The sequence below is a fragment of the Populus alba genome, chromosome 5 (assembly GCF_005239225.2).
Source record: "Populus alba chromosome 5, ASM523922v2, whole genome shotgun sequence".
In the NCBI taxonomy this organism is placed as follows: domain Eukaryota; kingdom Viridiplantae; phylum Streptophyta; class Magnoliopsida; order Malpighiales; family Salicaceae; genus Populus; species Populus alba.
The window spans coordinates 1,370,487-1,384,410 of record NC_133288.1 but is presented as its reverse complement, the minus strand read 5'-3'; the positions used below and the strand labels follow the sequence as shown (position 1 = coordinate 1,384,410).

The window sequence follows — 13,924 nt, the reverse complement described above, 5'->3', positions numbered from 1 at the left end:
ACAGTTTAGTTCCTAAACTTTGAAAAAAATTATAATTTAACCTCTTAAATGTATTTGAGATTTAGGATAAGGTTATTATGAGGTTAAGGATGATGAATCTCAGTTTTATAATTGATTTCGAATACTTTCAGGTTTTTTCCTTCAATTTTGAGAATTTACATTTTAATCCCTGAACTTTATAAAAATTACAGTTCGGTCCCTAGTTTGTTATAGACAGAATTGAGGATGGTTTATGGATGGAATTTCAGTATGGTTATGTATTTACAATTTGATCCTTCAATTTTTGGTAAAATTACGTTTTGGTTCTTGTTTTGAAAAAATTGTCGTTTTAGTCCCTAAACCTAGGAGACTAAACCTGGTTTTCTTTTATGCGTTGGAATATTTTATTTGTGCTGTTTTGAGTTGCTTTTGAGTATATTTTGTATATTTGTTGTAGGTTCTCTTAAATGATCCTCAATAGATTTTTCGGGTCTTTCATTTTGATATTCCTTTTAATCTATATTTTTCCGAGTGAGTGGGATAATCTTTAATATGCATATAATATAAATAAATATGTATATTGATTATGCGACGAGTACAACTAGTTAATTTTGAAATATTTATATATTTTGTTTTATTTTTCGAGTACTCATTTATTCTTGAATTTGCACTCGTAATTATTGAACTAAATTCCATTTGATATGATATACGTTTCTTTGATGATTCTATGAATATCTATTATGTATTGATATAGGACTTGTCAGTAACTCCATTCTAACGGAAAGTAGTTAGTCTATGTGTACATAGTATTTTGTATAACTAACTAGTGAGAGGCTCCAGCTTGTGACGATTGATTATTTTATAGTGGTCATCTTCGAGTGTCATCTGATTATCTTTGGGTGTCATCTGATTTCTAATATGTATTCCATTAATTAATAACATGTTTAATTTATTGTGGCAGAGAATTTGAATTGCTAACTGACCATTGTACAACCAGTGGTCTGGCCACAATAAACAACTCAACAGAAACAGACAAAAATCAGAATCACTCACAAAGAAAGCATCAGAAAAATCAACTCCAGAAGGCATCACAGACAAGAAAAATCAATATTTAACCAAGATAATATACCACAATGATAATCTTTCTTTATTTGGCCTTGCATCAAGGCATTTTCAGAGAGAGAAAGAGATTACGGCAACCAGTTTTCCGAGACAATTTATTTAGAAATGGTCATGAATATATTGTTAGTCAAGAAATGATGATAATATCTTTTCTTGAAAAACTATAGTTAAATGAGTTGACTTAATAAATTTGTGATCGATAACTTAACTCGGTTTAGGTTTCGATTTTTTTTCAACTATCATATTGTTGTTTTAATTTTTAGTCAAAACAATTAATTTTATATAAAAAATAAAAAACAATCAATTAATCTGATATTATTATATTTCACCGCCAGATTTAATTAGATTAATTACTGGATTTAACAGTTTAATTCCCAACTCAATTCAAAAAATCAAACCAATCCAGGCCAGGTTTGATTTGACGGGTCATCTGATATTTATCTTGATGATTAAAGTAATCACATGTTGCTAAATAAAAAATATTATATATCAAGATAAACTTGCCACGGCATGCTCTCTCATTTACAGCTTTTAATAAAAATCTAGCCTCTGGAAATCAACTGCTACGCCTACTGCTGATTATACCATTCCACTATAATTACATAGTAATTAAGTGCATCTAAGACTACCTAATTATTAAACCTTTTTCTCCATGACCCTCCCTGGTTCCTACATAAATCCAATGATATCTTGGTATTAAAAGAAAAATCATCTGGCATCTATCGCTGTTATTGTCACATTAGTAACGGAAGATGCCCCAGCAGAGTTCATCAATTAATGACCTTGGTTCTGCCATGTTTCTTCCTGCAACAAACGCAGGTTGCTAGGGTTCCGGGAGAGATACGCTGTACTTTACAATCACGGAGATGACATCAGACATTGTAGGCCGATCATCAGGGATTTGTTGGACACAAAGGAGTCCTATGTTTATGTATCTCAACAACGTAGAAGTTGAAGGAGGATCTCCCAGGCTTGGATCCATCAAGCCCAAAGCTTTATTAGAATATTTCCATAACTTCCATGCCTATGTTATAACAACGCAAAGTTGCATCGTTAGAGTGGAGACTAGGAAAGTAATCAAATAAAATTCAAGCAGGAAGAACAAGAAAAAGGGAGTCTATGAAAGCTGCCCACATGTCCAAGAAGATGGAGGGAGTCGCTGTGGTAGAAACTAGTATTCTTCTCGCCGCTCACAATCTCAAGTACCAGCAACCCGAAGCTAAACACATCAGATTTTATTGAGAAGAGACCCTCCATAGCATATTCAGGGGACATATAGCCACTAAGATTTGAAAAGGTCAGCGCAGATCATGTTAAGAGTAGCATGTCCTGGAAAACAGAATTTAAGAAACTTACTGTGTTCCAACGATCCTATTGGTGTTTGCTTGAGTTTCATTGCCTCTGAAAATTCGAGCCATCCCGAAATCGGATATTTTTGGAATAGAATGTTTCCCTATTAAATGAACCAAAGTCCTTCTGAGAGTTTATTCAAACTATTTTAACATTTTTCTTAGGATAATCAGGATTTCTTATTTGAACGTAAACTTATCTTATAAACAGGTCCGAATCCTCCCTCTCCAAGCTTATCTGAGAACTATCCAGTTGCAACTAATACGCTCTCATGACTGAATAATGGCAATTCCATACTTTCATTCCATCTTTTCTTCCCATTGTCAACGGAGCTAGATTCATTGCTTGTTGAGCTAGGATCGGTATCGAAATCAAAGAGCAATAAATTGTGACTTGCATGGTTCCTTCCCTGTTCAAGAAAAAAAAATTAAAGATGACTGAACACAATACTTTTTGAACACAATCACGCTCTTATAACTTTAATATGGATAAAATTTTATGGCAAGTAATAATATAAAAAATACAAAGTTATTAGAATGATGACGATATTTTATGGTGATGCAATAGTTGTAGTACTGGTGATAAAGGTTGGAGTGGGAATGGTGGTGGTAGTGGAGAGTGATAAAGTGATGGTGGTGATTGTAGGGAATTCAAAACTGGTGGTGTACTGATATTTGCTCAACGGAGGACAAGCACACACTGACACACAATATTTAACATGGTTCAGTAAACCGTCTACATCCGCGGGAGAATCAATATTATTAGAGATAGATAGAGAAAGGTTTATAACAAATACATGGAGGAGGAGGATCACTTCACTCAAACTCGATTCCCAACTCTCATTGTTGCCTTTTTCAGCTGCTGCCCTTGGCAGCCCCCTCTTTCTCTTCTTAGTCTCTCTATTGCACTCACAACTTTTCTCTCACTTTGCTCTCTGCTCTTGGTGTCTATTTATAGGCAAGGATGGTGACTCTTCTTCTTCAGCAACAGCAACTGCACATGGGTTGATGTATTTGTTAATGGTGGGTGCAATTACCATTGACAAATGGTAACCCTACTTCTTAGGGTAGGTTGCCTATTAATGACAAATCCCAACAGTGATAACAATATAATGATGGAGTAGTAGCAACAAGGATGGTAGCGGCCATTGTGGTAGCAGTCTCAAGCGGAGGTCCTAGCTGCAAGATAGTGGTGGTTAAAATTATTGCATGATATTGTAAGTAGATTAGTGCCCCTAAATGTTTTATACAACTTTATAAGGTGAAAATTATTTTCAATAAACAAATTAAGTTTAATGTTAGACAGGGAAACAAGTACATGAAAATCATCTAGCTCTTGCATTATCAAACATCTAATAAAGCATCCAAAAACCATCTAAGATTAACATATATATAAGAAAATCGCAATGGTCATTTCATTTCTATAAAAACCCCATCAGAGACACGGGATTTTTCTTTCATTTATCGAAGAACATTAACAGGAAAATCCTACTTCCAAATAGAGAATCTTGTGTAAGGAAAGACAAAAACAAGCAGACAGACTTGGTATTGTCAATTATCTAGTTGCATCTCCTTGATTTTGTTCCTTAATATATGTAACCACACCAGGCAATCTTCAACATGACAGCACCCCCTCAGCAAAACAAAATAATCTGATCACATTGCCTTTGCTTTGAAATAAAATAAGACCTAGCATTTAGTTGCAGGTAGAAGGGGACGATCGCTTTCTTTTCTTCCCATGCTATTCTTGTTGCTGCTTTAATCTCTTATGCCTGTTTGGTTACAGGGATTTCCAGCAGTTTCCATTGCAGGTGAGCTTTTCTAGCCTTGGCAACAACATGTAGTCTGAATTCTGATAGATATAAGAAATTGGTGTCTTGAAGAGTGTGTTTGGTGCACAGGCAGCAGTCGAGTTATCAACATCTGACGAGCTAATTATGTGGTATTATAAGATGAATTTGTACTAAAAGGAAAATGATTTTTTAATATATTTAAGATCTGAATTAAATGTGTTTTATGAACACTTGATTTGATGTTGTTCATGTTTCAATACAACGAGAATAATAGGAAAAACTGAAACAAACAATTGTACGATTCAAATCGGAGAACTTATACAAATAAGCTTGATCTACGTTCCATACTCATAGCTTCCTCTGATGAAGTAGCTTCATGTCCTTTAGACCTCTTGATGAAAAAACTATCTCCCATCTATCGCCGTTATTGTCATATTATTCGCGGAAGGTACCCCAGAAGATCTCATCAATGTTCTTTGTTCTGCCACGTTTCTGCCTGCAACAAAAGCAGGTTGCTTAGGTCCTGGGAGAGCCACGTGTTCGTTTACGATCATGGATATAACATCAGACATTGTAGGCCGATCAGCAGGACTTTCTTGGACACAAAGAAGCCCTATGTTTATGTATCTCAACAGCGTAGCAGTTGAAGGAGGATCTCCCAGGCTTGGATCCATCAAGTCCGAAGCTTTATTAGAATTCCATAACTTCCATGCCTATGGTATAACAACGCAAATGCTGCATCATTAGTGTGGAGACTAGGAAAGTAGTCAAATACAAATCAAGCTGGAAGAAAAAGAAATAAGCGTATATGAAAGCTCCCCACATGTCCAAGAAGATTGAGGGAGTCGCTGTGGTAGAAACTAGTATTCTTCCTGCCGCTTACAATCTCAAGTACCAGCACCCCGAAGCTAAACACATCAGATTTTATCGAGAAGAGGCCCTCCATAGCATATTCAGGGGACATATAGCCACTAAAAATTGGAAAGGTCAGTGCAGATCATGTTAAGAGTAGCTGTCACTGGAAAGTGGAATTCAAGAAACTTACTATGTGCCAACGATCCTGTTGGTGTTTGCTTGAGTTTCATTGCCTCCGAAAATTCGAGCCATCCCGAAATCAGATATTTTTGGATTCATTTCACTGTCTAATAGAATGTTGCTAGGCTTTAAATCCCTGTGAATGATTCGTAACCGTGAATATCTATGTAGATACAGAAGGCCTTGAGCAATTCCTTCGATTATCCGAATCCGTGTACCCCAATCTAGGATTTGTCCTCTGTTTGCATCTGTTTATAGTTTATACACAAATCTGATATAAATTTCTTGAAGCATTTGGAAAGTTAGTGAAAGTTAATGCAAGAAAATGCTGACCAAAGAGAAAGAAATCCAAGCTTTTATTTGGCATGTACTCATAGATTAGCATTTTCTCATCCCGTTCAATACAGGAACCTAATAGCCTGACAAGATTCCGGTGCTGGAGTTTGGCGATTAGAATTGTCTCATTTCTGAACTCCTCGAGTCCCTGCCCAGATCTTTCTGAAAGCCGCTTCACTGCTATTTCCAGTCCCTTCGATAATTTTCCCTATTAAATGAACCAAGAGTAATTCTGAAAGTTCATTCAAAGTATTTTAATTTTTTTCTGAAAAGGTTAGAATAATCATTTGAACCTCACTTACCTTATAAACAGGTCCAAATCCTCCCTCTCCAAGCTTGTCTGAGAATTGTCCAGTTGCAACTGATACGCTCTCATAACTGAACAATGGCAATTCCATATTCTTACTCCATCTATTCTTCCGCTTGTCAACAGAGCTAGATTCTTTGTTAGTTGAGCTAGGATCGGTATCGAAATCAAAGAGCAATAAATCGTGACCTGTATATTCCTTCCCTGTTCAAGAAAAACTTAAAAATTACTGAACACAATCATTTTGTTAAAATATCCAGCAATTCTGATTATATCAACAAAAAATGTAACCACTTCAGGTTATAATAACCACAATTTCCGACATTAAAAGGGATTCCAATTGTCTATTTTTGTCATGAAAAAAGAAACTTTGGTGTTAAATATTTTACCCATAGACAACCTTTTACGTTTTGAACATTTTATATCAGAAGTTTTACGGAGCTCGGTAAGTAACGATGTGTTGGTTTACAGGAGACAAACACACGAAAATCAGAAAAACATTTTTCAATAAAATATTTTACGCAATACAAACAGTCTTCATTTCAAAAACATGTCTTAACTCCAACAAAATGAACCTTATCATCTGCATACCTAACACATAATTACAAAGGAGTGTTTTTTCTTACAGGAGACAAACACACGAAAATCAGAAAAACATGTCGTAACTTGAAGATTTAATTAACTTAAGTCTACCAGAAGACAACGGAAATTAAAGAAAGAACCAGGATGTACCTTTGTGTTTGAGCTTTCCTTTGCACAGGCATCTGAAGTACATGAAGAGGCCTAAGGTAATCAGAGTTGTTGGAATAGCCACAGCCAAGGTTGTCCGTATTTTCCATTTGATATTGCCTACTTGTAAGCATAGATCAAATATTAATCAAATCATAAACCAAGAAATTTACTATATATATAAAACCTTTTTTACCTTACCTGTTCGAATACTGCCGCTACCAATCTGAAGTTCAAGCTCAGAAGCAGCAAGTCTGATGTAAATTTCTGCTCCGATTACCCTCCCAGCAGCAATCGCTGACTGTTTTAAGTTCACAAGATCTCCTTCCCATAACAAACACCCACTGTTATTATTATCGGCATAAGCCATGCAAGAACAAATTTCCATGCAATACAATCTACATCTTTCAGCACTCACTTTTGATATGTTTTTGAATTTGCAGGTAATGTCAGAATCGACATCTTTAGGAATCCATCTTGTTTCCCAATACTTTTCTTATTTTGACACTGCAAAGGAAATTTCCTAATACAACCACTTGACCAATCATTTTGTACTAATGGTTTAAAACCAACCAGGCATTCACAATAATGGCTTGATGAATTTTCATTCATGACTCCAAAAGCCCCGCATAAACCATAAACTTCATCTTGGCCTGGTAGAGACCAAAAACGAAACCAAGACGGATCTCCCAACCGTGCGAATTGTTGCATCTGTCCTGAAACATCAATCACGCTTCTTGAAAGAATTGAGGTATTGTAGGTGAAATAGCTTTCATTTTCATTTGATACATAACTATACTTGAAAATATAGTTCAATCTCTTCTTAGGCAGCAAGGTAAATATTTCTCCATCCCAAACACTGTTGGGAAAACTAGGAACAACCGAACACCAATTTAGTGGAATACAATTCACAAGTCCCAATTATTTCCCTCTTTGTGCAGTAAAAACAGAATCAAACAATGATCAAATATAATGCAAAAAATCACACAAATCAACACCAAGATTTTTACGTGGAAAACCCGATGCGGGAAAAACCACGGGACCGTAGTCCACCTAAAAACTTCCACTATCAACAATAATGGGTTCACAGCTGTTCTTCCTTAGATTCAACTAAGGGATTCAACATATACATCATCAAGAATAACTTATTCTCGGATTACAACAAGATTATAAGAGAATTATTGGAGAAAAACTCACAATACTGACAGCCCTGTTTTCTGTCAAAACGGCCAGCTTCCACGCCACCAATCTTCGATCCAACCGTCCAGAATGAAGAGCAACACGTCTAGAAGCTGCTGTCAAAATTTCAGCCCGATCCAACGATGAACGAGCTGGGAATCGAAGGAAGAGCACGGGCTGTTCTGCTGCCTCTTCTTCTCTTTTTCTCTCGGTTTTCTCTTCTCTCTTGTTTAATTTTGCTACTTCTTCTGCCATCTACAGTGAACATTGTGTTTTTAAATTAAAGAGAGTTGGCCAAGTCTCTTGCCAATTAATGTGGTGGTCCCACCATCACATGGTGCGGGACCACACACAACAAATCTCCCCCTCACGCACTATGTGAGGAGATCGCCATACTGGCGATCAATATGTAAACTTCAATTTAGGAGGCTTTGACAAGCCTGCTTCTCTTTTACAAAACTCAAACTTCTCTCTCGGTAGAGGTTTGGTCATCATATCTGACACGTTATCATCGGTATGGATCTTCTCAACAACAAATGACTTCATCTCTATAGCATCTTGAATCCATTGATATCTAACCTCAATGTGCTTTGATCGAGAGTGAAAAGTAGGATGCTTACTGAGATGGATTGCACTTTGACTATCACAGTGCAACACAAAGTTCTCTTGAACTAGGCCAAGTTCATGTAAGAACTTCTTCATCCACAACAACTCTTTGCCCCCTTCAGTAAGAGCAATATATTCAGCTTCTGTAGTGGATAATGCAACATATTTTTGCAACCTTGATTGCCATGAGACTGCTCCCCCTGCAAACTTCATCAAGTATCCTGATGTGGACTTTCTAGAATCAACATCACCAGCCATATCTGCATCTGTGTATCCATCCAACACAAGTTTATTATTACCAAAACATAGGCTGAAACTAGAAGTACCTTTGAGATACCTGAGTATCCATTTCACTGCTGACCAATGCTCTTTACCAGGATCAGAGAGGAACCGACTAACCACACCAACTGCATGAGCTATATCCGGCCTTGTGCAAACCATGGCATACATCAAGCTACCAACTGCAGATGCATAAGGAACCTTTTTCATCTCATCTCTTTCTTCATCACTTGAAGGACACTGCTTAGAACTTAGTTTAAAGTGGCTTGCAAGTGGAGAACAAACCGGTTTGGAGTTGCTCATGTTGAATCTCTCAAGTACCTTTTGAACATATCTCTCCTGAGATAGCCAAAGTTTCTCCTTCTTCCTGTCACGTGTGATCTTCATGCCAAGAATCTGTTTTGCCGGTCCTAAGTCTTTCATTGCAAAAGACTTGCTTAACTCTTCCTTTAACATCTGAATCTTCTTAGCATCATGGCCAACAATCAACATATCATCCACATACAACAATAGAATAATAAAGTTTCCATCAGGAAACCTTTTCATAAATACACAATGATCAGAAGTGGTCCTGTCATAACCATGATCCACCATGAAAGAATCAAACTTCTTGTACCATTGTCTTGGAGCTTGCTTTAAACCATATAGGCTCTTTTTCAACTTGCAAACTAACTGCTCTTTACCTTTTGCTTCAAACCCTTCAGGCTGCTCCATGTAGATCTCTTCATCTAAATCACCATGAAGAAAGGCAGTTTTCACATCAAGCTGTTCAACTTCAAGATTCAAACTAGCAGCTAAGCCAAGCACAACTCGGATTGAAGACATCTTGACCACTGGTGAAAAAATTTCTTCAAAATCAATACCCTTCTTCTGACCGAAACCTTTGACAACCAATCTTGCCTTGTACCTTGGTTGTGAGCAATGTTCATCAATTTTCAACCTGAACACCCATTTGTTCTTGAGTGCTCTCTTACCTTTAGGAAGCTTCACTAACTCAAAAGTATGGTTTTCATGCAAGGATTTCATCTCTTCTTGCATTGCTTTCAACCACTCACTTTTCTTCTCATGTGACATAGCTTCATCAAAGCATTCTGGCTCTCCCCCATCAGTAACCAGCACATACTCATGAGGAGAGTATTTGGTGGAAGGTTGGCGAGGTCTAGTTGACCTCCTCAATTGTGGCTCATCTAGAGCTTCCTGCATAACCTGTTCAGGAATAACATCAATATCATCATTAGCTGATTCAGGATCACCAACTAATGGCTCATTAAGAAAACCATCATTATCATCATTTTGCAAATCTCCCCCGTGATTAGCAGACATCAAAGGTAACTGTGGAGTAGGTATTGGATTTGAATTAGATGGAATGAAAGTAGTAGACTTTGTTTTCTCCTTCTGTTCAAAGTCTTCAATGGTTTGATCTTCAAAGAAGATAACATCTCTGCTTCTCACAATTTTCTTCTCCTTTGGATCCCACAACCTATAGCCAAACTCATCATCTTCAGAGCCCAAGAAAATACATTGTTTTGTCTTGCTGTCAAGCTTAGACCTTTCATCCCTTGGAACATGTACGAATGCTCTGCATCCAAACACTCTCAAGTGTGCATAAGAGACATCCTTTCCTTTCCAAACTCTATTTGGAACATCAAAATCAAGAGGAACTGATGGAGAAAGGTTGATCATAGCAACTGCAGTCTTCATTGCCTCACCCCAAAAGGACTTAGGCAGCTTTGCATGAGAGAGCATACATCTAATTCTTTCAACAATGGTTATGTTCATTCTCTCAGCCACTCCATTCTGTTGTGGAGTCTTAGGAACTGTCTTCTCCAACTTGATACCATGTTCCCTACAATACTTCTCAAAAGGACCTCTGTATTCACCACCATTGTCAGCTCGAATACATTTCAGCTTTCTACCAGTTTCTCTTTCAACTCTGGCATGGAAATCCTTAAAGACATCAAGCACCTGATCTTTGGATTTCAAACAAGTGGCCCAAATTTTCCTGGAGTGATCATCAATAAAACTAACAAAGTACAATGCACCTCCAAGAGACTTATCAATCATAGAACAAACATCAGTATGAACTAAATCAAGAACATGTGATCTTCTATGTGAAGGTGATCTTTGAAATGCGACTCTATGTTGTTTACCAACTAAACAATGAGTACATGTGTTCAAGTTCATACCTTTTAATGGAAGGTAGTTCTTTTTGGCAAGGATGCGAAGGCCTTTCTCACTCAAATGTCCAAGCCGTTTATGCCATAAATCAGTAGAGCAATCTTCAATTGCATTCACCTCCCCTTCGATCACCTTGGCTTGTGACATGTAGAGACCCATCTTTTTCCCTTTAGCAACAATTAGGGAATTTCTGGAGAGTTTCCATTTACCATCTCCAAAGAAATTGTAATAGCCTTCTTCATCAAGAGTACCTGTAGAGATCAAATGTAGGCGCATATCAGGCACATGTCTAACATCTTTGAGTAGCAACTTGCACCCAGTATTGGTTTCCAACCAAATGTCTCCAATGCCCACAACACTAGCCATCCCTTGATTTCCCATCCTAACTTGACCAAAGTCACCAGCAATGTAGGATGTGTAAAAATCACGTCGGGGTGTAACATGGTAAGAAGCTGCTGAATCTGCAATCCATGTGGTATCCTGACATACAAGATTAACACAACCATCATCACAAACAATGGCAACATCACCATCAAATACAACTGCAGCTGTACCATTCTCTTCATTCTTGTCTTCATTTTTACCCTTTTGATCTCTTTTGTACTTTCTGCAATCCTTTTGCATATGCCCAGGCTTGTCACAATAATAACACTTAAAACCCTTCCTTGACTGAGATCTTCCTCTTGGCTTCCATTTGCCTTTTCTATTGCTGGATTCTCTATCTTGCTTGCTGTGAGAGAACCTGCTTGGACTTCTCCCCCGACTTTCTATAACAAGTGCATAAGACTCGGAAGTGCTTGTCCCTTTCCTCCTCTTCTCTTCGTTGAGGATACAATCCTTCACTGTTTTTAAAGTGAGCTTTCCATTCGGAGTAGAATTGCTAAGTGACACCACCAAAGTCTCCCAACTATCCGGCAATGAACTCAATAGGATTAATGCTTGCATTTCATCGGCTAACTCAAGATTCATTAATGACAGCTGATTCAAGAATCCTTGGAATATATTTATATGCACCGAAGCATCTTCACCATCTCTATACTTCAAATTCACAAGGTCTCTAATTACAAAAACCTTGTTTTGTGCACTCTCCTTGGCAAAGGTTTCTTCCAACATCTTCCAAACTGTATAGCAGTCATGTTCTTGAGAAATATGATTAATAGACTTAGAAGATACCCATTTTCTAACATTAGCGGTAGCCTTTCTATTAAGCCCATTCCATTTTGCATCATCCATTTCATCAGGCTTTATTTCTTTACATTCAATCGGCAAAGCCAAATCATTGCAATATAAGTGATCCTCCATCATTGTTTTCCATAGGAAATAATTTGAGGAAGTGAGCTTTATCATGCCCGAATCTTCCTTCTCCATTTTAACTGCACAAGAAATTCAATCTACACAACCAGTGCTCTGATACCACTTTGTTGGGAAAACTAGGAACAACCGAACACCAATTTAGTGGAATACAATTCACAAGTCCCAATTATTTCCCTCTTTGTGCAGTAAAAACAGAATCAAACAATGATCAAATATAATGCAAAAAATCACACAAATCAACACCAAGATTTTTACGTGGAAAACCCGATGCGGGAAAAACCACGGGACCGTAGTCCACCTAAAAACTTCCACTATCAACAATAATGGGTTCACAGCTGTTCTTCCTTAGATTCAACTAAGGGATTCAACACATACATCATCAAGAATAACTTATTCTCGGATTACAACAAGATTATAAGAGAATTATTGGAGAAAAACTCACAATACTGACAGCCCCGTTTTCTGTCAAAACGGCCAGCTTCCACGCCACCAATCTTCGATCCAACCGTCCAGAATGAAGAGCAACACGTCTAGAAGCTGCTGTCAAAATTTCAGCCCGATCCAACGATGAACGAGATGGGAATCGAAGGAAGAGCACGGGCTGTTCTGCTGCCTCTTCTTCTCTTTTTCTCTCGGTTTTCTCTTCTCTCTTGTTTAATTTTGCTACTTCTTCTGCCATCTACAGTGAACATTGTGTTTTTAAATTAAAGAGAGCTGGCCAAGTCTCTTGCCAATTAATGTGGTGGTCCCACCATCACATGGTGCGGGACCACACACAACAAACACCACTGCTCCAATACCTGTGTGACCTGTTCCACTCTATGAATAACTGACTGCTTCCGTTTGGGTCGATCCCAAACGAGAACATACCTGGTGCAGGATCTTCTGAGTTTTTCCAGGAAATAAGCCGCTGCACTTGCCCAGTGTGCTTGTTGATCCCAAGCTTTCCACCAGGTAGCCATGTGTCAGTTGGATAATCGAAACTCTGCCAATATATGGTAGGTGGATTTGAGCCATCTCTTACGACAAAGTTTCCGTCATCAAGAAGTACTGCTTCTGCTGTACTAGTATTCGACATTGAAGATGCAGGAGCTGTTGACCAAATTGTTTTGGTGACATTCGTCAGCAAGACAAGATTGCCATCTGCTGACAATTCAAGCTTCGATGAAGCTGGGTCGTTTGAAGGGCTCTCCCTGTTTGCTACCCAAACATATATCTTATCTGCGAAGTTCTTATACCATATTCCCAGGTAAATGTTTACAGAAGTGCCTCGCTTGAAGAAACCGAGTTCAAAAGTGCCGTTTTGAGATATTAGTGTCTGGCTCGCAGAGAGAGATTGGCCAACCAAAAGGGTATCACCTACAATGGAGAAGCAAGTCCTATGGGAAACGAATAGCAACAACAGCACAAAGAGCAAAAAACGTGGCTTTGTCTGAACACACATCCTCTCTAATTCGTGGGATCGATTAAGGGTAAGAGCTGTGACTGAGCACGAATCAGAGAACGAGGAAGGGAAAAAAAACAAGAAATCCCTTGTGAATTCATCAACTATATGATAATGCTCTAGATCTCTTGTTATATTGTAGCTGTCAGCTCTGACCAATAATTTCCCACACTGACTTGGACTTGAATTCATCAGCTATGCCATTTGTTTTTTGAGTCATGTAATGCTGAAATGTGGGTTGAATTGTCAAATTACAGTAAAAATATCAATAATA

At 37.8% G+C, this 13,924-nt stretch overlaps 1 protein-coding gene across 1 annotated transcript; it reads right to left on the bottom strand.

Annotated features, from left to right (window-relative positions):
• Positions 1 to 4,409: 4,409 nt before the first annotated feature.
• LOC118047665 (G-type lectin S-receptor-like serine/threonine-protein kinase At1g11330) lies at positions 4,410 to 7,189 on the bottom strand. Its single transcript, XM_035057013.2, has 7 exons — positions 6,852 to 7,189; positions 6,654 to 6,770; positions 5,917 to 6,125; positions 5,612 to 5,822; positions 5,289 to 5,526; positions 5,067 to 5,214; positions 4,410 to 4,956 (listed from the first exon to the last, which is right to left on the bottom strand). Exons 1-7 carry the CDS (start codon positions 7,036 to 7,038, stop codon positions 4,648 to 4,650), a joined length of 1,419 nt encoding a protein of 472 aa, XP_034912904.2. The 5' UTR covers positions 7,039 to 7,189; the 3' UTR covers positions 4,410 to 4,647.
• Between the last annotated feature and the right edge of the window lie 6,735 nt (positions 7,190 to 13,924).

Bases quoted from the DNA above. Each gene is read 5' to 3' on its own strand.
- LOC118047665 (XM_035057013.2), bottom strand. From the start codon at position 7,038: ATGGAAATTTGTTCTTGCATGGCTTATGCCGATAATAATAACAGTGGG. The intron at 6,771-6,851 runs GTAAGGTAAAAA...GCTTACAAGTAG, and splicing joins TAGCGGCAGTATTCGAACAG to GCAATATCAAATGGAAAATA. The intron at 5,215-5,288 runs GTAAGTTTCTTG...TCCAATTTTTAG, and splicing joins AACAGGATCGTTGGCACATA to TGGCTATATGTCCCCTGAAT.